Source organism: Tricharina praecox (genome assembly GCF_024521635.1).
Source record: "Tricharina praecox strain CBS 144465 chromosome Unknown BZA05scaffold_1, whole genome shotgun sequence".
In the NCBI taxonomy this organism is placed as follows: Eukaryota; Fungi; Ascomycota; class Pezizomycetes; order Pezizales; family Pyronemataceae; genus Tricharina; species Tricharina praecox.
The window spans coordinates 2,902,119-2,924,752 of NW_026250403.1; the positions used below are offsets into that span (position 1 = coordinate 2,902,119).

At 53.9% G+C, this 22,634-nt stretch overlaps 7 protein-coding genes across 7 annotated transcripts; 4 read left to right on the forward strand and 3 right to left on the reverse strand.

Moving 5' to 3' along the window:
• The first annotated feature begins 4,417 nt into the window (after positions 1-4,417).
• BZA05DRAFT_22609 (uncharacterized protein) lies at positions 4,418-5,311 on the forward strand. Its single transcript, XM_051479765.1, has one exon. It carries the CDS (start codon positions 4,602-4,604, stop codon positions 5,232-5,234), a length of 633 nt encoding a protein of 210 aa, XP_051344751.1. The 5' UTR covers positions 4,418-4,601; the 3' UTR covers positions 5,235-5,311.
• Positions 5,312-11,060: 5,749 nt separating this feature from the next.
• Positions 11,061-11,934, reverse strand: BZA05DRAFT_22718 (uncharacterized protein). The gene is made up of 2 exons (XM_051479775.1): positions 11,451-11,934; positions 11,061-11,393 (listed from the first exon to the last, which is right to left on the reverse strand). Exons 1-2 carry the CDS (start codon positions 11,753-11,755, stop codon positions 11,276-11,278), a joined length of 423 nt encoding a protein of 140 aa, XP_051344752.1. The 5' UTR covers positions 11,756-11,934; the 3' UTR covers positions 11,061-11,275.
• A 65-nt stretch (positions 11,935-11,999) lies between these two features.
• On the forward strand, positions 12,000-13,148 carry BZA05DRAFT_22726 (velvet factor). The gene is made up of 6 exons (XM_051479776.1): positions 12,000-12,219; positions 12,283-12,485; positions 12,544-12,689; positions 12,742-12,826; positions 12,881-12,927; positions 12,987-13,148. The coding sequence occupies exons 2-6, from the start codon at positions 12,355-12,357 to the stop codon at positions 13,097-13,099; spliced, it is 522 nt and encodes a 173-aa protein (XP_051344753.1). The 5' UTR covers positions 12,000-12,219; positions 12,283-12,354; the 3' UTR covers positions 13,100-13,148.
• On the forward strand, positions 13,073-14,399 carry BZA05DRAFT_383514 (uncharacterized protein). Its single transcript, XM_051482227.1, has one exon. The coding sequence runs from the start codon at positions 13,203-13,205 to the stop codon at positions 14,235-14,237; it is 1,035 nt and encodes a 344-aa protein (XP_051344754.1). The 5' UTR covers positions 13,073-13,202; the 3' UTR covers positions 14,238-14,399.
• Positions 14,400-14,862: 463 nt separating this feature from the next.
• Positions 14,863-18,840, forward strand: BZA05DRAFT_432917 (uncharacterized protein; the record flags this gene model as incomplete). The annotated part of the gene is made up of 4 exons (XM_051486238.1): positions 14,863-15,286; positions 15,423-15,500; positions 15,768-18,653; positions 18,709-18,840. Exons 1-4 carry the CDS (start codon positions 15,176-15,178, stop codon positions 18,838-18,840), a joined length of 3,207 nt encoding a protein of 1,068 aa, XP_051344755.1. The 5' UTR covers positions 14,863-15,175.
• A 227-nt stretch (positions 18,841-19,067) lies between these two features.
• BZA05DRAFT_22758 (uncharacterized protein) lies at positions 19,068-19,943 on the reverse strand. Its single transcript, XM_051479778.1, has one exon. It carries the CDS (start codon positions 19,720-19,722, stop codon positions 19,282-19,284), a length of 441 nt encoding a protein of 146 aa, XP_051344756.1. The 5' UTR covers positions 19,723-19,943; the 3' UTR covers positions 19,068-19,281.
• On the reverse strand, positions 19,944-22,392 carry BZA05DRAFT_22762 (uncharacterized protein). The gene is made up of 4 exons (XM_051479779.1): positions 22,147-22,392; positions 22,000-22,069; positions 21,672-21,892; positions 19,944-21,610 (listed from the first exon to the last, which is right to left on the reverse strand). Exons 1-4 carry the CDS (start codon positions 22,217-22,219, stop codon positions 20,166-20,168), a joined length of 1,809 nt encoding a protein of 602 aa, XP_051344757.1. The 5' UTR covers positions 22,220-22,392; the 3' UTR covers positions 19,944-20,165.
• Between the last annotated feature and the right edge of the window lie 242 nt (positions 22,393-22,634).

Below are 22,634 nucleotides of genomic sequence, written 5' to 3' on the forward strand. Positions count from 1 at the left end.
TGGCAGCACCTGCACATTAAGAAAGAAGTGGTGGGGGCACGCGGGGGACTCAGCATAAATAGTTAGAGGCATTGCCATTGCGCGAAAGCGGTAGTACCGCGGTAACTACTACAAACGAGGGTTTTTTTCCCAAGACTCCAAATGCGTGTTGATGCGTTATAACCACTGGTGCACCGGTGTCCAGAACTGAGACACTGATATGCGCATCATCACGACGAAAACCGGGCGAGAAACGGAGCCCTAAAGTACTGTAAGCTCTGTATGCATATATGCATATGTGTGCATCCTAAAAAAAGGGAAACACCCGCTTCGATCCTCCACGTTCGGCTTCAGCCTGAAATCGAAACATCCCCCATGGATGATAGATATGCATAGGATCATGGGAGGCGTGGACGATCAGCGTGCCAAGTTCCGCTAGGTGAGAATGCGTTCGAATGAACGGGAGGTGTGCAGAGTTTCCACCCTACCGTATGTAGGTTGTACGAGTACTTGTGTGTGTGTGTGTGTGTGTGTGTGTGAGCGGAACGCATGGACCGTGGAACGGCCATAGCGTCTGCCAGCCGTCTGGTGAGTGACACAACACGGTACCTAAGACGTTGGTATGTGCCTGCTTACTCTACTCTGGCAGGCTTGAACTTACACACTCGTATACTCGGAACAGCTTCTAGTCAGCGTCAGCAGGGAAAATGTTCTTTGCTGGCCGGACGAAAAGGAGACTCCGGAGTCCTATGTACTTTCACCGCGACCACCGCCACGAGAGCAGCGTGTCTCGCGGGGAGAGAGAGAGCAAAGTTTCTCCATTTTATATCGGTTCAAATTCGCATCGCTTCGGCCGTCGGGGGGGTTCAGTGTCATGTCGTTGGATGCCAATCAGTGCAGCAATGGCGGAGTTGGATCGTTTTGTGTGATACAAGAGCTAACGTTGACCACGGCCCCATCATTGACGACCTTCAGAAGCTGAGAAGCACCACTATGACCCCCGGTGATAAAACCCCTCACCGATGCCACCGGCAAAGCTCTCTTATCGAACCGTTGTTGAGCCAGAGTCCTGACAGGCAAACACGCCCCCTTTCTATGTACTCCCACCCTCCTCCCGACGAAACTATCTGTTGCACGTTGGGGGCTGCTCGGTTCGAAATGTCGCGCAGTATGTAGAGTATGCATACGATACTTTTGTGGGCATCAAGTATGATACATGTGATATGTACATACCGCTTTGGCAGGATGACAGACAGGCATTGATGATTGCATGCCTTCTCTCCGCGGGAATTATAAGCATTAATGGGGGCATCTATATAGTATGGGAATCGCCGTGTCGGACTACATACCAGTGATGAGCGGCTAAGTATAGTAATCATCATTCATGCCAGGACGCCAATACCTATGCACATATTCGGCAGCAACGAGAATCACCCGCCCCCATCGTGTGGGGTCCCATCTGGCTGCTATCTACTTGGAGGCTCTCCTCCGGTTGTATGTATGTATGTTAGGTAAGTCCATACTACCACATGGCACACACGGTGCGATTCCGGTGAAGAGGTTCGCAGGCAGGCGCGAGGAAGTAAGGGGGCACGGACGGAACACTACTTAACTACGCCTGCGGCTAACTATCGTCTACAGACGACGACGAACGACGAACGACGAACGACGAACGACGACGACGTTGGCGTGGGCAATGCCACTGCTCTATCTACTACATATGGCACCTGTTCGACCGCCGCCTTGGTTATCGTCCGTCGATGGGTGGACTCTTGCCATCGTGCCCCACCGCAGATATCCATGAGTGACACCAGAAGATGGCGACAGAGAACCTGCAACGGCTCCTCGTCGCGGTTGATGCATTCATCCATGCCGCCCATGACCTCCGGGGAGGACGGCTCCAGTCCGCGGCCGGGAATGTACGTGTGATAGGGCATCAGCAGAGAGAGAGAGCGAGAGAGAGGAAGCGGCGTTGCTCCTCCGGGGGGCATCCTCCTGGTGTTGATAGCAGAGCCACAGCTTTTTTTATCTTTTTTATTTATTTGTGTTGCAACCTGGAGATCTCAACACCTCGCTGTTTGGTTTTTGCTTGTTTGCATTTGCGAGACAGGTTTCCAACCCGGTCGATGGCTACCTATTGCACGGGACCACGGTTGGACAGCAACAAGCAACAGCAAGAGGGAGGGAACATGTTCGGTTCGAGCGGCCGAATCCGTGGTCGTTCGTGACACGGTTGCTTTTTTGCGATAACCACGGAATCTTTGACCGTGATTAACGTTTGGCCTTGACATGTTTGCCTGGATGCTCTGCATATCCCCCCATCCCTCCATTCACACATCCTAGCATGTGAGAAACACCTTCCCCCCCCTCTCCTCCCTCCTCCTCCTTCTTCGCTTTCCCTCCCCATCGCCGCCTAGGCCAGAACCAGAACCATCGATCCGGATCGACGGCACGTTTTGTGCCGCCCCACCAGATACCTGAGCATATACCTACATGAGTAGGAGGAATGTGCATGGTCGAAACAGGAATACCCTATAGCCACCCCCCACAGCGCGGCCGTCTCGAAACCTGAAGGCCGCGTTTGGATAATGGATCTCTGCTCTCCGCACTCTACATATGTACTGCATCTTCTCTCAAAGAAGAAGCTTCAACTCCCCAGTCGCCATAACCCGTTTAGGGCATCCTCCCGCGCCGCGATCGACCATGGACATGACCGCGGACCATGGACCATGGACCATGGGCCACGGGGTGTATGTAGATGCGGGTGGGCAAAAGCCGGTTATGGTGCAGACCTGTCACGTACATACATACAGACATACGTGCGTGCGTAGATCCACACAGTACGGTAACTATCTAGAGTACCCGGGAATGTCAAGTGTTAAGGCCAGGGAAGGATGGCTTTTCCACTCTACTCTAGTTTCCTACATACTCGCTATATATCTCTCTCTCCGCTCTACTCTAGTTATAGTAGAGCATGTAAGTATGAAGTAGGTAGGTGCCCAAGTAAGTACCCCAAGTAAACACTATAAGTTACCTACATAGCTGGACAGAGTGCCATATGCCATACCTATGGTCTCGTTGAAACCTGCAGGTGGAACCCTGAACCCAACCCCGCAGACAGCCAGCCCACGGACTGGATTCGGCGTGGCCTCCAGTGCCAGTGCCAGTGCCAGTGCCAGTGCCAGTCGCCAGTGCCCGTACCAGTACCAGTGCGGCGCGGTGCGGTACGCACGGTATGTATGTAGTAAGTTGAGATGTATCTAGCATAGTTACTTTGGTATGTGGGGTGGGGTGGGGAAGTAGGTATTGGCTGAAGCGGCGGCCCAGCATATGTATGGTATGTAAACACCATATGTACTCCACTCGAGTACCGCTCCACTCGAGCGCCGCCCATCCGTCAAAGACCAGGTTCACTCCGCAGCTCTATCGCATCAGAGATTTTATTTCATTTTTTTGAGGGGGTGGGAGGGTGGAGGGTGGAGGAGGAAGGGGAGTGGAGCTGCACGGTATCTACTCTACTACGGAGTAGTAGGTACAGTGTGGAGCTGGAAGCTTCCTGCCGACCGATCAGATCCCGTGAACACACGAGCAGGAAGCAGAAAGCAGGAAGCAGGAAGCAGTATTTACCTATCGATCCATCCATCCATCCATCACTTATTTAGTCTGCTTGCTGCTTGCTGCTGTAGCTCCGAGTCGTCGCTGTGGCGACCCCCCGATTCCCCCGCGCGGACGGACGACTCTGCCGATAGGATGTAGTTAGGTAGGCCAGTCGCAATTCTGCCTGTTTGAAGGCATCTCATTCTCGCACTCACGAATCCCGCAGCTGCAAGCCTGCCTACCTGCCTGCCTCTGCCTGGCGGCGCGGATGTAAAGTTGTTGGGAGCCGAGAGAGCGAGCGAGCGAGGGGGCGAATACTAGTAGTTAGCCCCGGCTACCAATCATAACTGCGGGCCTATGTATGTACGGCAACCCCCGCCCATTCTGTGTATGCATGGTAGATAAGTCGAGTACATGTGTACCGTGTATACATAGGCGGAACGGGAAGTTGTATCAGCAGCAGCAGCAGCAGTCGGACTGGGCTTACTTACATACAGACGGTACGGCAACAGCTTCGATTGCAAAAGTTGCAACCAGGGAACTGGCTGGACTTGCAACTGGGCTGCATGGATGGCTTGAGACATTTATAGCCAAAGATGATGAGCCGCGTATCCTCGGCATCACAACAACACCTCCCACCACCAATACCAACACCATACACAAGTATTGACCCTTCAGAGAGAGAGAGCTCCGTGGCCCGTGGCCCAGCAATCCAAACCGCCTCGGTCGTCGTCTTGTTGTTGGGGGGCGGTAAGGACTGCGAGCGTGCGTGCGAGCGTGCGTGCGTCCGTTGGTTGGTCGTTCCGGTACATACCGTAACTGGGGAAAGCTGGGGAACTGGGGACTGGGGGTGAATTTAAATTTTAGAGTAGAGTGCCTTGATACTAGCTACGGTAGAGTACTATGGCAATTGGCACGATTGTGGTCACTCGCCCGCCCGGTAACTGTGGAGCAAACCTTCGTCCGCATGCCTACTCTACTCTACCTAACCTGTTGCTGCCGCTGCTGCTACCTGTGATAGTTGGATGGATGGATGGACGGGCCCCATCATGCGTACTTCACATACCTGGGTGGGTAAAAGTACTTGGCTGGCTATCTACTGTGCCGCAAGCGCATCACGGCAGCTAACTCGGCCTGGAGGCTGGAATGCCCAATTCCCTTTCCCTTTCCCTTTCCCTTTCCATATACCAACACGAATCCCGGCCGGTTCCAACTCTATGTACAGTACACGCAGACGGGTTAGATGTCTACTATCATACCACATACCCAGTAGAGTACCTAGTACCCATCCTCACCCCAACCCCAACCAAACCATGGATACTCTACATACCTGTTGGTTTTTATGTCTTATGCTATGCCATGCTATCCAGCATTCTCCCCTACATACCTTGCCATGTCTTGCCCTGCCCTGCCCTGCTGCCCAGTGCCCGGTGCCCGCGTCTCTCTCCTCCCGAGTCTCTTCTCGACCAAGTATCCGAAAGTCGTGTTTCAAAGCCCTGACAGGCAGGCAATGCAGCGCAGCAGCAGCAGGTCTCGTTGGATTTCGGGCAGAGACGTTGGCGGCGGAGGAGGCAGAGGACGGACCACGCGCTCCCACTGTCTCTCCCACTGTCTCTCCCACTCTCACTCCCACTGCCACTACTGCTGCCGCATCGTAGACTCGTAGTATCGCGGCCAATCACGCGCGCAGGAATAACGAACGACGGTTCGGGAAAGCCCTGACCCCCCGCTGATTGGTCGGCACGCTTCGATCGTCGGCGCGCTCCGTCCCCGTCTGGGAATCCGGGTCGAGGGCTATACTGAGCGCTCTGCTATGCATACATAAAAACCGTGCATGCCGTGCATACCGTAGATAGAAACCGGTAATCCAGAGGGCGAGAATTCATACTACCGGTACTAGTAGGTGGTAGGATCACTGCAGCGAGGCACGGTCCACCGGCGGGCGGGCTGGCGGGCGAGCGGACGGGTGGGTGGCATGCGTTTGATATGTAGAGCATGGACGGTATGTACGGTACATGATGGCGCCGACGAACACCGAGAACTTGTGGCATGGTTGGTGCTCCTACGGTACATACCGTACTTACTTACCGTACATAAGTAGAGTACCTACCAGTGGTCCCTCGGCTTCGAGGTTCATGGATCACGATTCTTCGCAGGCCCCACGCAGTTTCTCCCCATCCCCCGTTCCCCCGTTCCCCCGTTCCCCCGTCCCTCCCCCCCCCGTCCCTCTCCATGTACTCCACGCGGCGTGTGAGTGTGAGTGTGAGTGTGAGAACGAGAGAGACTGGACTGGACCGGGAAGATATCGAACGACTAACCACGGACGGTACGGTTACTCGGAGGTTGGGTTGGGTTTGGTATGTATGATAGAGATGGATGCTGCTTTCTGTTACAGACTCAGTCTTGCAGTCTTGCAGAAGATCGACGGTGGAGTCCGTTTCGACCCTAGTTATATAGCCCATACATACCGCACATACAGGCAGGCAGTCCTAGCATACATGGGATAGAGTAGGTAGAGTGCTCTAACCACTCTAACTAACCAACTGATCAGACCACCCTCTACCACCTTACTCTGCCTTGCCTTGCTTTGCCTTGCCTTCCCCTTGCCCTTGTGCGGCCGTTATATGTCAAATATATGCCCCCCTCAAAAATTTGAGTGCCAATATCTTCGCTTCGAGCCGGGGGGCGGAAGTGCTGGTGGTGCTGGTGGCGGCGGTGGTGGCGAAGGTGCTGGTGCTGGTTGAGTGCTCGCCCACCGTTTATGATATATCCGTCCATCGACGGTTCCGGGGGAACGCAGTGTAGCCGGCATATGGTATGTGTGTAGGAGGAGAGGAGTTTCCTACGCACCGAACGATCGTGCTTGCAATTGGTCCTTAGTCCCTGGTCCATCTACGACCTACCTAACCTACCTGGATGCTCTCTTTTTTTCTTTTCCTTTCTTTTTCTCCTCCTCCCTCACCTTTCCGGCTACCCAATTGCCCAGCCCAACTGCCCACAATCGTTGGATGACAGACCGGCAGACCGACCGACCGGCCAGTCCGCACCGCACCGCACCGCACCGCGCCGGACCAGGTAAACCAGTAGTCTAGAGTCCTGCTAGGGTAGTGTCGTCCACCGGTTGCTACGGTAGTTACTAAACCAGGTAGAACTAGCTGCTTAGCAGTGCACACACAAACTCGAGACCCATGGGCCATGATCCATCGGCCCGTGGTTATTTCCGCACACGACGGATGAGTGTGACTGGTCACTGGACACCTACCTGGATACCAAGATACCGACCTCTCCGCAGCAGAGCTTCTGTGTGTCCAGATTTCCGCGGGCTCTGGCGCTGACTGGTCACTGGCCATGGCCGCGGCCGGCTTCGAAGTTCGAACCAACAACTGAGCAGGTAAAGGTACCGTAGGCCAATGAGAGAATAACGTTTGGTATTGGATGTTGCGGCACAGAATTAGAGTAGAGTAACAAAAAAAACTCGAATCACTCCTTACCCTAAGCACCTACGGTATTTTGTGTTATGTTATGCGTGACAGAACGCAAAAAAGGAATAAAACATAACAAAAGAGAGAACGAAAGACCGCCAAGCCAAGGGTCACACTGCACCTTACCGCAGCACAGCGTACCGTACCGCGCCGTACCGCACCGCTCCATATCTAACGGTTCCTGTTCGACCCCACGCCACACGCCACGCCACGCCAAAGCAAAGCAAAAAAAAAACGTGGGTGGCTCGGTCGAGAAGGTCCCCATGCTCAGATGGGTTATAGCGTGCTCTAGTCAATCTCTGGATGAGGCCAAGACGATCTTCAGGTTTTCCTGGAAGGGGAGCATGACCACGAGCATATCCACAAGCATACATATGATAGATTGGGGAACGGGGGGACGCTGTGGGCCAGCAGCCGGGCCAGGCAGGTCGGGTTTCTCATCTTTGCTCATCCGGGGTTGCGATTGGACACGGCGGCGAGAGCGAGCGAGCGAGAGTGAGTACTGGGTGCTTGGTAGGTGACTCGAGTAAGTAGAGGTCACTAACTAGCGGGCAGCAAAGGTTCACGGCTCAAAGCTGCAGCATCAGGTTTTGGTGGGTGGAGAAGGGAGGAAAGAAAAGAAAAGAAAAGAGAAAAGAAAAAATAGGTTATAGGGTAAGAGCGAAGAGTGTGAAGAGAGCAAAAGAGAGCGACTGTGCGAGGGTGTGGTCACAGTTGGTGTGGGGGGGAGCGAGGAAGGGAGGGAGGGAGGGAGTGGCAGGATGCCGGTTCATCCAGATGCAATCTGGGATTCGATGAAGGCCGTGCTTGCTGCATCTGCGTTATGGTTTTCCCAACTAGCGTACCGCCGGAGCTTTAGCCGCTGCGAGTACCTGGTAGAGTACGAGCGTTTTGCTCTCTTCCCGCATATGCTCTACCTACACCCTAGATATTTTCTGCACCTTCCGTTCAAACTCAACCAACTTCAGCCCAGTCTAACCCCGGAGTGAGTGGGGCACCGACCCAGATACGATGCAGCACTCGAGCCGACAGACAGACAGATACTCCTCCTCCCGCACGGCCTGTGACTGACTATGGTATTCTCCCCGGCTCACGTACACTCTATAGTACCTACTCTACTCTACTCTACACAAGCAACCACCGTATTCCGGAGTGAGTACACGAGTACCACGAGTATGGTACACGAGGACCACGAGGACCACGAGTAACTCCACGAGCACACGAGTGACTACACGAGCACATACCGTACATGCCGTACATGCCGTACACTGCGCCGTACATACGTTGGTACTATACCCACCTTATGCCGACGACGTCGTGTTCATGCACCGGATGGACGGCGATAGATAACGCCTTCTCCCTCTCCGCTCGCTTTCTTGCGGCAGTTGATGGGCATTTCGTGTGGTGGTTGGCTCGGTCGAGGGTGGGGTGTGCGCGCGCGCGTTTCGCTATCCGGTATCGAAAACGGTTCAGCCTCCATGGAGCTTAGTTGCTGCCTGCTGCTGCGTTGGCGTTAGCCATTTATGAGGGAGTAGTTGGTGAGTAGTGAGCCGTGAGACGTGAGTGAGTGGGTGAGGAGGTGGAGAAAGAGGGCACTTGCTGTAGGGTAAAATAGAGCAGAGTAGGGAAACTCTCTTCTCCGTGGCCGCCCGGCTATCTCTCCATCCATCCATTCCTCCATCTATCCATCCGCTCTTCCGTCGCATCAATCCGACTCGACTCGATCCCGTAGTGCCATCTAAACGGCTGGTTTGGGGGGGGAGAAGTGTATCTACTATAAGGTACGATACGAGGATGCGAGAGGAGCGAGAAGCGCATTCTAAACACCATACATACGGGGTGCGAGAGGAGTGAGAAGCGCATCTAACGACGCTACACACGTACGTACGTGGGTGAGAGGAACGCGAAGTGTCTCACCCTCTCAGGCCAGCCGGTTGTTTGAGACCGCCAACCGATCCGCATGCTTTATTCGCTACCGCTGCATATCCCGCCGGCCCCCATCCTTCGTTCCTAACAGCAACACCCCCAACCATGACCAGACACCTCACCCATATTCGCATATACCCAGATCTCTCACCCCTTCGTCCTCTTCGCCCCCAACAACAGCCAGACCTCCCCTTGCCCCCCTTCCCCCCATGCCAGATTCGACCCCGGGCTGGCGGACAGTAAGACGGAAGCAGGACGTATAGAGTAGCGTTAACTCGCTCCTTTCTTTCGTCTCCACCAATTGCGAGCACAGGCGAAACGGTACGGTACTCTAGAGTGGAGCACACCACATGGCCTTCGCTATTTGCTTGCCTCCCCCCGTTCTGGAAATCTGCATCTTGTGCGCGGCCCTTCTTCCCCGATCTCCCTCCTACGCCATCCTCTAAAGTGCCAAAAACAGCCCCATGGTATATATCGTCATATACATATACACACGCGGCGTGCATGCCTCCCCCCCCCTCAAGCGATATAGGACTCGTGCTGCTCGAATGCAATCGCATCGTCTGGACGAGCAATTCCTGATTCTGCGAAGGGGGCCGTCTGGGAACGTGTGTGGGTGCGGCGGCGGCCGGTATTTAGAAGGTAGTAGTAGCAGCAGCAGCAGCAGCAGCAGCTCCTCTGCAGCAGGTGCAATCCATGACCAGTGGTTCCCTGGTTCCACCCACTCCCCCACCCCCCTCCCCATACCTACTCCATACCTACTACTCCGCCCACTGTTCTGAATGGCCTGGGGAAACCGGGCATCGTGACTGGAGCTGAATCCGACTCGCTGAGCTGCGTGTGCGTGCTCAGCCTCAGGTCAAAATCGGAGAAAAACTGCCTCTCCGCCTGCCTGCCTACCTGCTTGCCTGCCTGCCTGCCTGCCTGCCTGCCTGCCTGCCTGCCTGCCTGCCTGTCTGCTTGCTTCTCCACCCCCCATCGCACCCCGCCAATGGTGTCCATAGGCCCTCGAGTGGTAGACGCACACATGCTCACACGCACGATCAGGATATTAATCGATTAATCCTCCACGTTCATGCTTTCGGCCATCACGGAGCCCATCACATTCACCCACCCACCGCCGCGAAGAAAAGACAAGAAATGAAACGAGAAAAAAAACACGCAAAAAGCAGAATGGAAAAGAACAAGAAGAATAAGAAAATAAAAAAAGAAGGAAAAGGGGAGAGAGGTCAATCCAATTATCGACGACCCCCCACAAAACTGCAACGCAACGACCTGCATTTTTTTTATCTGGAGATGGATCCATTGCATTTCCGCCACAGATAGACGGAAGAGCAGCCCAACAGCCCAGCGATCAGATACACGGCTTATTTTTTTCTTCCTCCCTTGCCGTTAATTCCCTTTCGGGCCAAATCCCGGTTTACCCTGGCTTTTCCATCGCCGTGGTGCCCGTGGCCATGTCTTGCTTTTGTCCAGCCAGGGCCACTTCTTTCTTTGCCGTGTCGACAGACCCTTTTCCACCCTGCCACCCTGCCTGCTCTGCTCTGCTCCGGTCTGCTCTGCTCTGGTCTGCTCTGGTCTGCTCTGGTCTGCTCTGGTCTGCTCTGGTCTGCTCTGCTCTACTCTCCATACCTGCTCACATATTCTACTCTATTATCTACACTCCACTCTATTCTACATACTCTATTCTACTCTACTCGGGTACTCTACCTACTCTACCCTACTTGCTCTACCCTACTCACTTGCACACCACTCACACAATCGTTAGTCGCTGGCGCCAGGATCTTAGCCAGGTGAACGCCGCCGCGAAACAATCCAAACCCTGGCCCGGCCGACTGCACTTCACTGCCTGCCCCCAGTAGCCCTTGTAGAAAGAAGAGTAGAGCACTCTACTAACCGTTCTCCGCTGGGCTTTCCTGCATACTTAGGTCAACCCTACTACTACCTGACATACATACATACCCACCGTCTCCCCTCCTCAACCGCAACCTTCTCTCCTTCTCCGTCGTCAGATCTCTGCCGCTTTCACCTCGCCTGCATCACGACGACCACCAGCACCCCCCGTCGTCCCTTTCCCGGCTTTCTTTACAGCTCCTCCTAACCTGTGTCTGTCCTTCCGCGCCTTTCGTCATTCCCTTTTGCTATCCGCGGCCACCCCCCAAACCCACCGCTCTCCCACCTTTTCAACCGCCTTCGAATCCTCCGATTGCCCAACCCAACCTAACTCAACTCAACTCAACCCAACCCCTCCTCCCCCCCCCCCAAGCCCCCCCTCAAACAGTACAACTCTTCTACGAATTCCGGACTGGATCTCGTCGTTCCATTCCGTCTACGGCTTTCCTGCCTCCACTAACGTTCCTGACGTTACCCCAACTTTGCTCAGGACGCGCTTGGCAGCCCAAACCCAACCTACAGACACCATAAGTAGCTTTTCTGGCCGATCCGGTACCATCCCAAAATACCCACATCGAAAAGGACACTCGGAAACTTAGGAGCGCAAATTTCTTCCTTGAAGAAGAAAAACTAGCTGGAAGGATCTGTGCGCGCGTAACGACAGCCGTCGCTTGAAAGGAAAGGAAAGGAAGGCACCGACACCCCCGTGGGACGATTCTGGGGCTGGACTTGGGATAGCGAACAGAGCAGAAGTCCAACAGGAGAAACGGGGACTGGTAAAGAGTGCCGGAGAACGAGTAGGAAAGGTTCAGGCAGTAAAACATCACACCACACGCACACAATTGAGTCGTAACCCAAGCGCGGGTGTGTGTGCACATGGGCAATTGAAGGAGGACTCTGGATTCATCAATCAGACGATTGACGACTAGAAGGCCTGTCGCCGGAAAAGACTGAGGATCCCATTTTGTCTCTGCGAAGCGTCATATTGCCAACAGTCTCGCGGCAACACACTATCATCGGGTGTTCCGAATTTGTCGCCTTCGGAGAAGTTCATCGAGAACTTTAGGCAACCCTTTAGCCTTGTTATCGTCCCGGGGAGGTCTCGTGATACATCTTTGGACCCCCCCTCCCCTTCACTGCTCTCTCGGAGGTTAGGGGCATAAGGGCGGCACGCCATACAGGTTATCCGGTGAGGAGATCTGGCCATCGGAAGGCAACTACTCGACAGCGGCCAAATCATCCTCCCATCTCCTCGTCCACATCCCGATTGGCTACGGGTGAACAGTTTGATGAACTCTCACACATTCGTCGACGCCTCTTCAAGAGTTGGAAGGCTGAGCAGGTAAACTTCCACCTTCGTATGGGATTCTTCGCGAAGAAAAAAAAAACTGACCCGGAGGTGCAGCGAGGACTATGACTTAATTATACGTCAAGGGCCCGAAAGAGCTCGGGTAGCTGGTGTCAAAGAGAAAGGTAGATGGGTCCCGTGCCACGGTCGGTCTCCGGTCCTAAACTCAACGATGCTGATGGCAATATGATAGATCGGAAACCCGTGGATCCTCCCCCGATCGTTCAGCTCAAAATCAGAGATGAAATGGATCCAGCCCAGTGAGTTTGGTATCCGCTGTTCGACCCGGCAAGTCATTCTGACCATTTTTCCGAATAGAAACTACCTCCAGAGCCCTTACTATTTCATGTGCTGCAATCTTTACAGCGCAGTCCATGATGAACCCACATTGATCCCCCCACATCAAGCATTGGCCGGTACTCTGGTATCGTCCCTGCACAGATTGAAGGACATCGACAATAGCGGTTTGACCCCTGCCAATCCTCCATTTGTGGACTGCTGCTGATGACTCAAAAGACGGTGGATTCTTCGTCTTCGGGGACTTGTCGGTCAAAATCGAGGGGGAATTCCGGTTGAAGTTCAGCCTCTTCGAGATGATGAAGTAAGTACCTCCTGACTGTCCGAGAGGTTTCCACATTACTCACACCTGGACCAGGAATCAGGTGGTTCACATCAAATCGACTACCTCCGAGCCATTCACCGGTAAGCCATACCGCAGTCCCCTTGGTATCGTGTGTATTGGGCCGTCTAATTCTCTTCAGTCTACGCCGCCAAGAATTTCCCGGGAATGTCGGAGTCCACCTTTCTTTCTCGGTCTTTTGGCGATCAAGGAGTGAGACTGAGGATCAGAAAGGAGCCAAGGACATTACTGTGAGTTTTCACCCTACTTATTGGTTACCAATCGTTGATAACTTATTCACAGTAGAAAGCGGCCTCAACCACGACCAGAGGAGTATTCCGCCCGGCCATACAATCCGATGGGTCCCGACCCACGAGTAATGGGAGGCTATCAGCATCCGCCTGTATCCGGGTACTTGACGTCCCCCAGTCATGACTACCCATCTCCATATTCGGACGGTGGGAAAAGGCAGCGTACGGACAATCATGTCAGTCCGCGACATTCAATCGATGCACGAGCGCCAGAACATCAATACATGGCTCGGGCATACGACCAGCAACACCAGCAGCCGCATCCGCAACATCCGCAACATCCGCAGCATCCTCAACATTATCAGCATCCTCAACAACCACAACCACAACACCATCACCAGCAGCAGTCACAGCAGCAGCAGCAACCGCAGCCCTATATGTATCCTCCGGTATCCCAAGGGCAGTATCCCCCATACAGCGGCAACTACAGCCAGCAACCACCCCCACCGCCTCTGCCACCTTCGACACAGTACGGGGCACCGCCACCCTCACCTGTACATTCGCTCCCCGATTCCTCTGCATACGGACAGAGGGCGAACCCAACAGCTCAATCTCATTCTCCTTCACCTTACCATTCGCCCCGGACCCATACATATTCTCAGCAGCGCTCTCCACTTCCTCCGACGGTGGCACCGCAACCATCAACCCAGTTCAGATTTCCTCAACAACCCCTTCCCCACCAAGGAAGTGCACCTCCTCCGATAGCTCCACCACGGATCAACTCGCCTTCTTCAAGAAATCCGCCATCTTCGCATGCGCCATCTTCACATGCGCCATCTCTGCGGCCGCTACATGCTCCATCTCCACTTGGCGGGGGCGGACCACTCCCACAGTCGTCGTCTTTGCCGCCGATGCCGCCGCCGTTACTTTTGGCGGATCAACGACCACCACCTCCACTGTTGCAGCAGTCAAATACAAATCCTGTCTACTTGCCTCCGCTGCTGCAGCTTCCTCCGATGAACTCGGGTTCGCAGATTCCATTACCGGGAGGGCAACGGAACACGATGCCGCCTATGCTGACACAACCGCCCAAGTATCCTGGGCCACCTTCCTCGCAGCAGAAACAGCAATCATCCGCATAGTGTACAGATTATCACGGATTTCCTTGGCAGTCGGTTTACGGAATCATTGAGCGACCCGAGGGGCATTTTGTGCGTTTATTGTTTAATTGGATTTGGGCATCGGATGGGGTTTGATTTCTTATGGCATAAGTTGAATTTCGGAGGGGAGGGGGGAAGAGGGGTGGCAAAAGGTCGGGGAGGGGTGGCAAAAGGTTGGGGAGGTGTATTTTTCTGTCCGTTTCCGTTGTAGATAGAGGGGGGGTTGTGTCGTTATCAGTAGGACGGATTCTTGTGGCTTTTTTTTTATCAACTTTATTTCCGTTTCCTTTTTCCTTTTTCATCATTTGTTTCCCGGGATATGGCGCAGGTTATGACGGTATGGTATGTTATTTATTATGGTATTGCATGAATTCGGAAAGGAAAGTTGAATGAGAGGATTTCGACATGAGGGTTTACGGTGCAGACTTCGGGGACACTACGGGAACTATTGAATTGCTACATACTTCTGCCCTCGAGCAGATATCCACTGTTATTGGTACATCTACAAGTATTCCGTTTATGCTGGTGAAACAGCAGTCTTGTCTGCATGCGAATTCGAATAGGCGAATAGAAAGAACCGTTGGTATCGCGTGAGTACGTACATGAGCCTAATTGTTTGTACAATGCAGCACGAGCATATGCGGTTGTAATATTACCTTATTTCTTGTATGTAGACAAAGCATGTACTCACTCTATGTCCGATACCTTGTTGCCATACCACAGAGCACAGCACAGCACTTGAATATTACAACCCCCATTGCCTCTGCATATCATCATCTTCTCTGCCAATACCCGTCCTCCATTCTCCTCCGTCTTCATTTATAGCCCCTACCCAATTACTTGTTGGAACATACCTACTGTACCGTACGATTACACTTCAACCTCCTCCCACCCCAATATCAGAATAGAAGCAGCAAGCCATGAGCTCTCGTCCAGGCTCTCGTTCGGGCTCCAGTGGACCCGATCAGCCCGTCGTCGACCTCTCACTAATCGGACGATGGGATCCAAAAGACGGCACCAACACGGCCGATGTGATGATATATGCAAAGGCAAGCTCATATGATTCCCCCCCCCCCCCCCCCCAATTGCCCGTTGTCCCCATGCACTTGTTGTGTTCCTGCCGTGCCCTGTAGCTTTCCGAGCTCACACCACACTGGGCAAAACTAGGTTACGCCGCCGCAGCAGCAGCACTCGTTGAGGATCCCCTTCCTGCACCTCCAGCCGTTGGTGCTCCAGTCCACGCTCGTACGTGTCGTCCCCCTGCTGCCCGACGGCACGAGTCCTTGGGGGTCGCCCGGCGTTAGGGCGCTCGGTGTTTCTACCGTGGCTGGAAGGAAGCGGCGGATGCCGAGGGGGGGACCATTGCGGCGTGGGGATGGGGATGGGGAAGGGGGGATGGTGGACGGGGGAGGGGATGGGAGGGCTACGGCTGGTGGTGGGGATGATGCGGAGTCGGTGGGTTCATCTTCTAGTGGGACTGGGACTTCGTTGCTTTCGAATGGGTCTTCGGAGGCACCGTATGATGATGGCAGCCCGGAGGATCCGCTGCCTAATCTCATGCCACCACTTACGTTCGACGAGATGGATCTTTCTTCCGTCGAGGGCTTCGGGGGCGTCAGGCTGGGTGAGGTTGAGGTTGAAGATTCCAGCCGACAAGACAAGACCATCAGTGCAGACGAGCAGCAGGAGGAAGCTTCATCAATAGTGTCCAGTCCATTTCCCGAGCGGGGCCGCTGGCTACCAAGGGACCATGCAGCGTCGACCTCGCCAGAGCCCGGAGTGGCGCCTTTTGCGATGGCCGGGAGGAGATGCGTCAGTTATACCAGGACCTATGACGGTGTGATGCAGCGCGTTCCACTGGGTGCCCATGAGTGGGACCGCATCCAGAAGTGTGCCGAGAGGATTCAGAGGGTTGAGACCCCCGTTGCCACGAGAGATAGAGCGGCCAATGTGGCTTTCACCCCGAGGGTCGATAGTAGAGGGAGGATAATCTCCTCGGGATCGTACAACAGTATCAGGAGCGTGTCGCCTCTAACCGCCCATCTGGCTCAGCGGCTTCAGCATGGTGATATTGATCACTCGGTGGACGAGGAGGAGATGGCAGAGCTGCTGCCTCACGGACACGATGGCCCTGGAGAGTTCAGAGACAAAGTTAGGGGGAAGCTTCGCGGAGTCAGGCATGTGATGTTTTCTGAAGATCGACATTCTGAGTCGGAGTCGGAGGATAAGAACGCTGAAGACGACGAGATTACGATCGCCGTGGAGGACAATTCCCTCGTTGTGTGTTTCCTTCAACACGTCCGTCCAGATCCAGTGGTTATCGAGATACTGCTCAAGGTCAGGCCCATCCTGCTCGGGCAGAACAAGAACTACCATACCTTCATCTTTTCCGGCCTTCCTTACTGTAGGAACCCGGCCTTTTTCGACTTCAGGGTCGACAGAGATGACGAGGAGTGGGTCTTCGATGCGGGCGATCACGACCAGACGGCTACGTTCGAACCTCTCGTTCTCGATGAGCCAAACAGGCTTCGTGGACAACTACATCTCCGGGATGCAACGCCTACCCAGCGCAGCATCATCATGCGGGCACAACGAGTTCCTTCCCATGTCGAGATTTACGGGCATAAGATTCGAAGCAAAACCAACGCTCTGTTCTCGTGGACTCCGGATGGGCATGTCGTGGCGGAGTTCGAGATAAAGGTTTACTTGATTGATGTCGATGTTGCGGACAATGTGGCGCGAAACATGATAAACCTGATACTCGTGAACGGCGTCGATGATCCCAAAGAAATCACAGTAAACTCCGCCTCTGGTCGCCGCGAGAAATTCTCTCTGGAAGGTCCGGTGATGAAGGATGGCGAGGAATTGCAGAGTGCTCGGCTTCTGCAGGTCTCGAGGCTTGTGCGGGACTCCCGAGATTCAATGACGATCAGCTTCCGCAAGGTTCAGGAATCTTTTCCCTGCTATTTTCACATTCCCCTGGTTGAAACCGGCAGTCACCGCGATATATTGGAGCAGATAGTGGTGATTCATGAGCCACGTCTACCGCTGACCCTAGCCTTCACTCCGGATCTGTCGTTCTGGCGCGATCTGGGTGAAGAGAAGGATCTACTGGGTTCGAGGAAGATAACTAGAATAGTTGACAGCTCGGCAATCGAATATCCCAGGGTCTGGGTGAATTCGCTGGAACCCGTCTGTTCAACCGCCATTGCCGTTCTCGGCAAGTTCAGAAACCTTGGGTTCGTCGATAAATTGACGTACCAGATCGAGGAGCACTCGCCGGCGCTCTGGAGCGCACGCAATCCAATTTCTCTCCACTTGCGAATGTCATTTGAAATTGAGGGCCCGGTGAAGAATGGAGCGGAATTGTCGAGGGTGCACAGAGGGTTATTTCAGGTTGAGTTCATCACCATCAATGGCGCCCCGGCTAAGATGGCATTCATGGACGAGGATGAGCTGGTCATCCTTAATCACGGGCATGAGTACGAGACGGTGCCGATGAAGTTCAGCGTTTACTGGGTATCCATGCAACCGCATACCACCGACACGATTGGCGGGGGCAAGATGCTGGAATTCCAACTACCGCGCATCCACGAAAAGTTGGTGGGTCGAGCGGTCTGCAAGTATCCGCATGGACCAGCCCAAATAACCTCAAGGTCACACCTCCTGGATACACCCCCGCCAGACGCTGGGCCCTGGACCGTGGTTTTCACCAACGGAAAGGCTACCCTGTCAGGATTACAGACTTTTAGCAGCCGCATGTACCTTCAGATTCCGGCAGAGTCGTCCCGGTGGCCGCCGAAGTCCCGGGCCGGAAGCATCATCGCCGACGCTGACTCGTTGGCCGAAGGGCTCGTATTTAGGAACTCGGCACACGACGAAGCGTCTTCACTTGATGGCCCGGCTTCCACCACGCGCTTGCCATCCCCTGATCCATCTCCATTTTCTTTCGATGGAGCCTACAGCCCACCGTCAACCTTGCGGCACCTCTCGACAGATTTCGGCCCAAACCCATTCGCAGTGGCCGTGGAACACAAGGACCAAGGCTCCTCCGACGGCCCCACTCCGCAGGAAGAAGCAATGGGGTGTCTCCGTAGAGTCTTCCTCTTGCTTTTGATTGCCGTGACGTTTCTCGGTTGCTACTACTGCTATATGGACCTGGGAGGACAGTCGTTCTGGGCGCCGCAGTCGCGATTCCACCCGTACCAGGCCACGGCGAGATCGTCGTACGAACGCCTGGAGAACTTGCTGATGGAGGGGTACGCGGATATCCTGCATGACGAGGCACCACCACCAACGCAGGATCACTGGAGAGGCATTTATACGCCGGAGCCGCTCTCCGTCGTGCCTGCCACTCCGGATGCGGATGAACCCGCGATAGAGTCGGGGAGTCCGACTGTTACTTGGAGAGACGATGGGGTGATGGCTGGCGAGTACGAGAGCGGCATGGGAGGAGAAGGAGAAGGAGGAGGAGCAGGAGGAGGAGGAGGAGGAGCAGGGGAACCACGGGGTGTGGGATTGTATCGACACGGCTTTGTGGCGCTTAACTTTTGGACGGTGGCAAGGACTTTGTGGGCGCGTTTGAGAGGTTTGTTTTGATTACCTACTCTGATGTGATTTGAATTGGCTTGATGCATAGCTTATTGTGGGGAGCTTTGGTTTGGCATGATGTATATAGCTTACGATGGGGAGCTTTGGTTTGGCATGATGCATAGCATACTATGGGGAGCTTTGATTGAGTGGAATGAGGCTTCTTGATGGACTTTTTCTTCTTTTGTTTTGCTACCAAGTAGATGGCTAGATGGACGAACTTACCTATTTTATTCTTGATGGACATGATTAACATGGCAGGATAGTACTTGGATTGTACTTTTACTCTTACTTATAGTTGCGGGATGCGGGATGGCTCTGAGGACTTTCCCGCTTCATTTCCTCTTTGGGTTTTTTTTATGTTTATGTTTAAAGGGCCAACACTCATGGCAATGGTATGATACCAAATTGGAATGGGAAAAGAAGTGTCCAATTGTTATGCATAGGAAAAGGTCTCGTACATACATGTAACTTTTTTATCCTGATGGGGGAAGGGGAGGGGTTTTTTGTTGATTTTGTCTGGTCCAAACCCACCGAAAGTGACAGAAGATGAACAAGAAAGTGTCATGATGCCCTCAAATCCCCTATGATAGGTATTGAGAGCGAATAGAGTAGAGTATCCAGAGGTGAAGGGGAAGAATTGAATTACCCGAATCCCATAAACGATGAAGAAGGAGAAAGGAAAAAGGAAAAATGAAACGGAAAAGGAAAAAGAAAGAGAAAGAAAGAAAGAAAAGAAAGATGAACAACCTTGAAGACAGATGTGGGGGGCTGGCTGGCTGCTAAACGCACTGAAAGCCAGCCAGCCAAAGAAACAGAATAGGTACTTAGAGAAGTAAGTAGGAAAGAAAAAAACGAAACCCCGGGGCCATGGCATTTTCAGAAGAAAAAAAAGAAAACACTTTGAGATGAAGAAGATTAGGAGAAACAGAACGAACAATACAAGAGAGCGAAGGAAGGAAGCAAGGAAAGGGAAACGAGAGATGCATAATGTGACAAAGACAAACAGCTCACAACCGCGCGCGATAACTACCACCTTTTCTAGAGTAAAAGTGAAAAAAAAACGTATTTGGCAAAATAAGAGGAAGTAGAGATGCAAGAAGAAAAAAAAAGCTGGACTTGAAATTGGAACGTATAAAAACCTATCCGCCCGCCGAAAAGAAAAAAAAGCTGGAGCCTACAACAACCTATTCAACCCTCTCCGCCATCCATCCACCCCTCATTCAACAAAGGCCGAGGAACATCACAACATATCACTCGACTTGTTACAGCCACCCAGTCTCATTGTGCTTACAAACCAGCCAACCCTGTCCAGCCAACCTAAAAGTCGATCAGGTTCTGGTTCTGTTGTTGCTGCTGCTGCGGCTGTCCGAATGGATTTGCGTTGCCGCCCTGGTAGGTCATGCCGGCGGGGCCGGTGTGTGCGGGGACCAGTCTCTGCTGCTGCGGCTGGAGACTAGCACCAAATCCTGTCGTCTGCGGCATACCTGTGAACTGTGTTTGCTGCATCCATGGGTTGTTCCCCGTGGCCTGTGCGGGCGTCGGACCGCGCCTCATTCCGGCTGAATTCACGAACATGCCTGGCGCAGTGTGCTGGGCCGGGATTCTGAGATCACCAGTATTTCCAAACGTATCCAGACCGTTTCCGCCAGCCAACAGTGCCTCCAGTTGGGCGTGTTGGGGATTTATCGGTTTTGCTGGCTGCTGCTGCTGCTGAGTAGGGACAGGAGTCGACGGTGATGAGAACGAGGGCTGCTGGCCAAAGGCAGTCTGCTGGGATTGCTGCTGGAACTGACTGAATGAAGGGGTTTGTGTCCGTTGCTCCTGGAGGGCCGCGAGACTCGGTTGGCCATTGTTCCTTGGTGGCGACTGCGTACCATAGCTCATCTTCGGGGCGAATGGATTGTTTGAACCGGTAGGAAGGGGCACCATCGGTTGCGCCGGCTGCAGACCATTCGCGTAAGGGTTGTTGTTGCCCGGGGACATGTACGCGGTTTGCTGCGGACTGAGGTTACCGCCATTCGCGTACGGATTCTGCGCGGCGAAGCCAGTGGGTTGAGCGACCATCTGTTGCCCATATCCCTGCGGTTGCTGCATTTGCTGCTGCTGCTGCTGCATTTGCTGTTGCTGCTGAAGTTGCTGCTGCTGCTGCATTGCCTGCTGCATGTCAAATCCAGTTGGCTGGGGAAATTGCTGCTGATTCGCAAACTGCCCAGTTGGCTGTCCGTAAACACCATTCAAGTAGCCGGTGTTCTGCTGGTTCATCGGGTTACCCCAGAAATCCACCATCTGGCCTTGCTGGTAGTCTGGCTGCTGCTGGAACGCTGTCTGCTGGTACTGCAACGGCTGAGCTTGCTGTTGAACCGGGGCATCATCGAAAAGAGAGTCTGCGTTAATCTGTCCCTGCTCCTTCTGGGCACGCTCGCGCTCCGCTTCTTCCTTGCTCAACCGGATCGCCTTCGCCAGGTCATCATCGGGGACATTGCTCTGCGACTGTCTCTTCTTGTCTTCCTCCGCCTGGTTCTTGCTCGCCTCAATCGCCAATCTGTATTCCAGATCCTCCTCATCCGTCCTGGCGCTCGGGCCTGGGTTCGAGTGTCTCCGTGGGCGCTGCCGTTCCGACGACCGTCCGGGGTATCCATTAGACGAAGCAGAGTCCTCAATTCCAGACACCCGTGACTTCCACGATTTCCGATCCTTTCGTTCGTTACGCAGGCGTTCCTCGTCGAGCAGCAATGAGGTGAGCTCCTTCGCGGATACCCGAACTGTCACACCCCCACGTCAGCCGCTGCAACCACAATCTATGCAAACGCACATCATCCATACCATTCATTCCCTGATCCTTTCCTTCCTCGTCGACGTACTGGAACTCGCGCAGAGTCTTAATGATGTAAATGTTGTCCTTGGCCCATACAACCACGTGCTCGGAACCTTCGTGCAAGCAGTAGTCCAGCACTTTGAGTGCCTTCAACACGTGCCGCCAATTCTTTCCCTTGTCGTTCAACCGTTTGTCGAGCATGTCCATGATTTCAAAGAAATCTGTAGTCCTAGTACTTATAGCTGAGTTAGTACCGGTTTCGCTGGGCGTGCAAACAGAATGCGACAGGTTGGGAACTACGGGAAACACCTCAGGTGAGTGTGGGGGGAGACCAACGTATCAAACGTCATCCGAGCGATGTCGCTCATCTCTGTTCCCGTGGGACCCCATGGATCATTACTCGTAGCTAGGGTGGCCATCATCAGCAACTATCACTTCTGCCTCGGCCGACAAATCCAGCGTGTGGGAGAGCGCCAATCTCACCATTCCGTACCTTCACCTGGGTGTTCGAGTAACCCTTGGTGACATTCTTGACTGTTCTGATAACCTTAGACATGGTTGCTGTTGTGAGTGCGACAACAGACTACAAGCGGGAGGTGGAGGTGTCGATGGAGAAGGTCGCAGTAGGAGAGGTGGTTGTCGACAAGCGGGAGCGGGGGCGACGGGACAGGGACTGCGGCTCTGCGGATGGTCAATGCTATGCGTCCCTTCGTGTCGTATCTTCTTTCCAACTCCCAGGTCCGGGTGTGGGAAGCGGGGCTGGAAACTGTTGCGTGGCTATGCGACGACGGTCGACCGACCGAGAGTGATGGTGGATAGCTTGGGGGGTTGATGGTCCGACGAGCAGTGTCGCGGGCACGGTAGAAGAGCGGGTGGAGAGAGGGGGTGGAGAGGTGCGGGCGGCTAGGGGGATGGGCGGTGAAGGCGGGAAGGAGGGATATTGCCGCAAGTTTCGAGATGAGGTGTGTGTG

Coding starts and splice junctions, on each gene's coding strand:
- BZA05DRAFT_22718 (XM_051479775.1), bottom strand. CDS start 11,755: ATGTGCACACACACCCGCGCTTGGGTTACGACTCAATTGTGTGCGTGT. Junction 11,394..11,450: donor TTCCGAGTGTCCTTTTCGAT/GTGGGTATTTTG, acceptor TGGTGTCTGTAG/GTTGGGTTTGGGCTGCCAAG.
- BZA05DRAFT_22609 (XM_051479765.1), top strand. CDS start 4,602: ATGGATGGATGGACGGGCCCCATCATGCGTACTTCACATACCTGGGTG.
- BZA05DRAFT_22762 (XM_051479779.1), bottom strand. CDS start 22,219: ATGTCTAAGGTTATCAGAACAGTCAAGAATGTCACCAAGGGTTACTCG. Junction 22,070..22,146: donor CCAGGTGAAGGTACGGAATG/GTGAGATTGGCG, acceptor TGGCCACCCTAG/CTACGAGTAATGATCCATGG. Junction 21,611..21,671: donor AAAGGATCAGGGAATGAATG/GTATGGATGATG, acceptor GGGGTGTGACAG/TTCGGGTATCCGCGAAGGAG.
- BZA05DRAFT_22758 (XM_051479778.1), bottom strand. CDS start 19,722: ATGCCATGGCCCCGGGGTTTCGTTTTTTTCTTTCCTACTTACTTCTCT.
- BZA05DRAFT_22726 (XM_051479776.1), top strand. CDS start 12,355: ATGGGTCCCGTGCCACGGTCGGTCTCCGGTCCTAAACTCAACGATGCT. Junction 12,690..12,741: donor GAAGGACATCGACAATAGCG/GTTTGACCCCTG, acceptor ATGACTCAAAAG/ACGGTGGATTCTTCGTCTTC. Junction 12,928..12,986: donor TACCTCCGAGCCATTCACCG/GTAAGCCATACC, acceptor AATTCTCTTCAG/TCTACGCCGCCAAGAATTTC.
- BZA05DRAFT_383514 (XM_051482227.1), top strand. CDS start 13,203: ATGGGTCCCGACCCACGAGTAATGGGAGGCTATCAGCATCCGCCTGTA.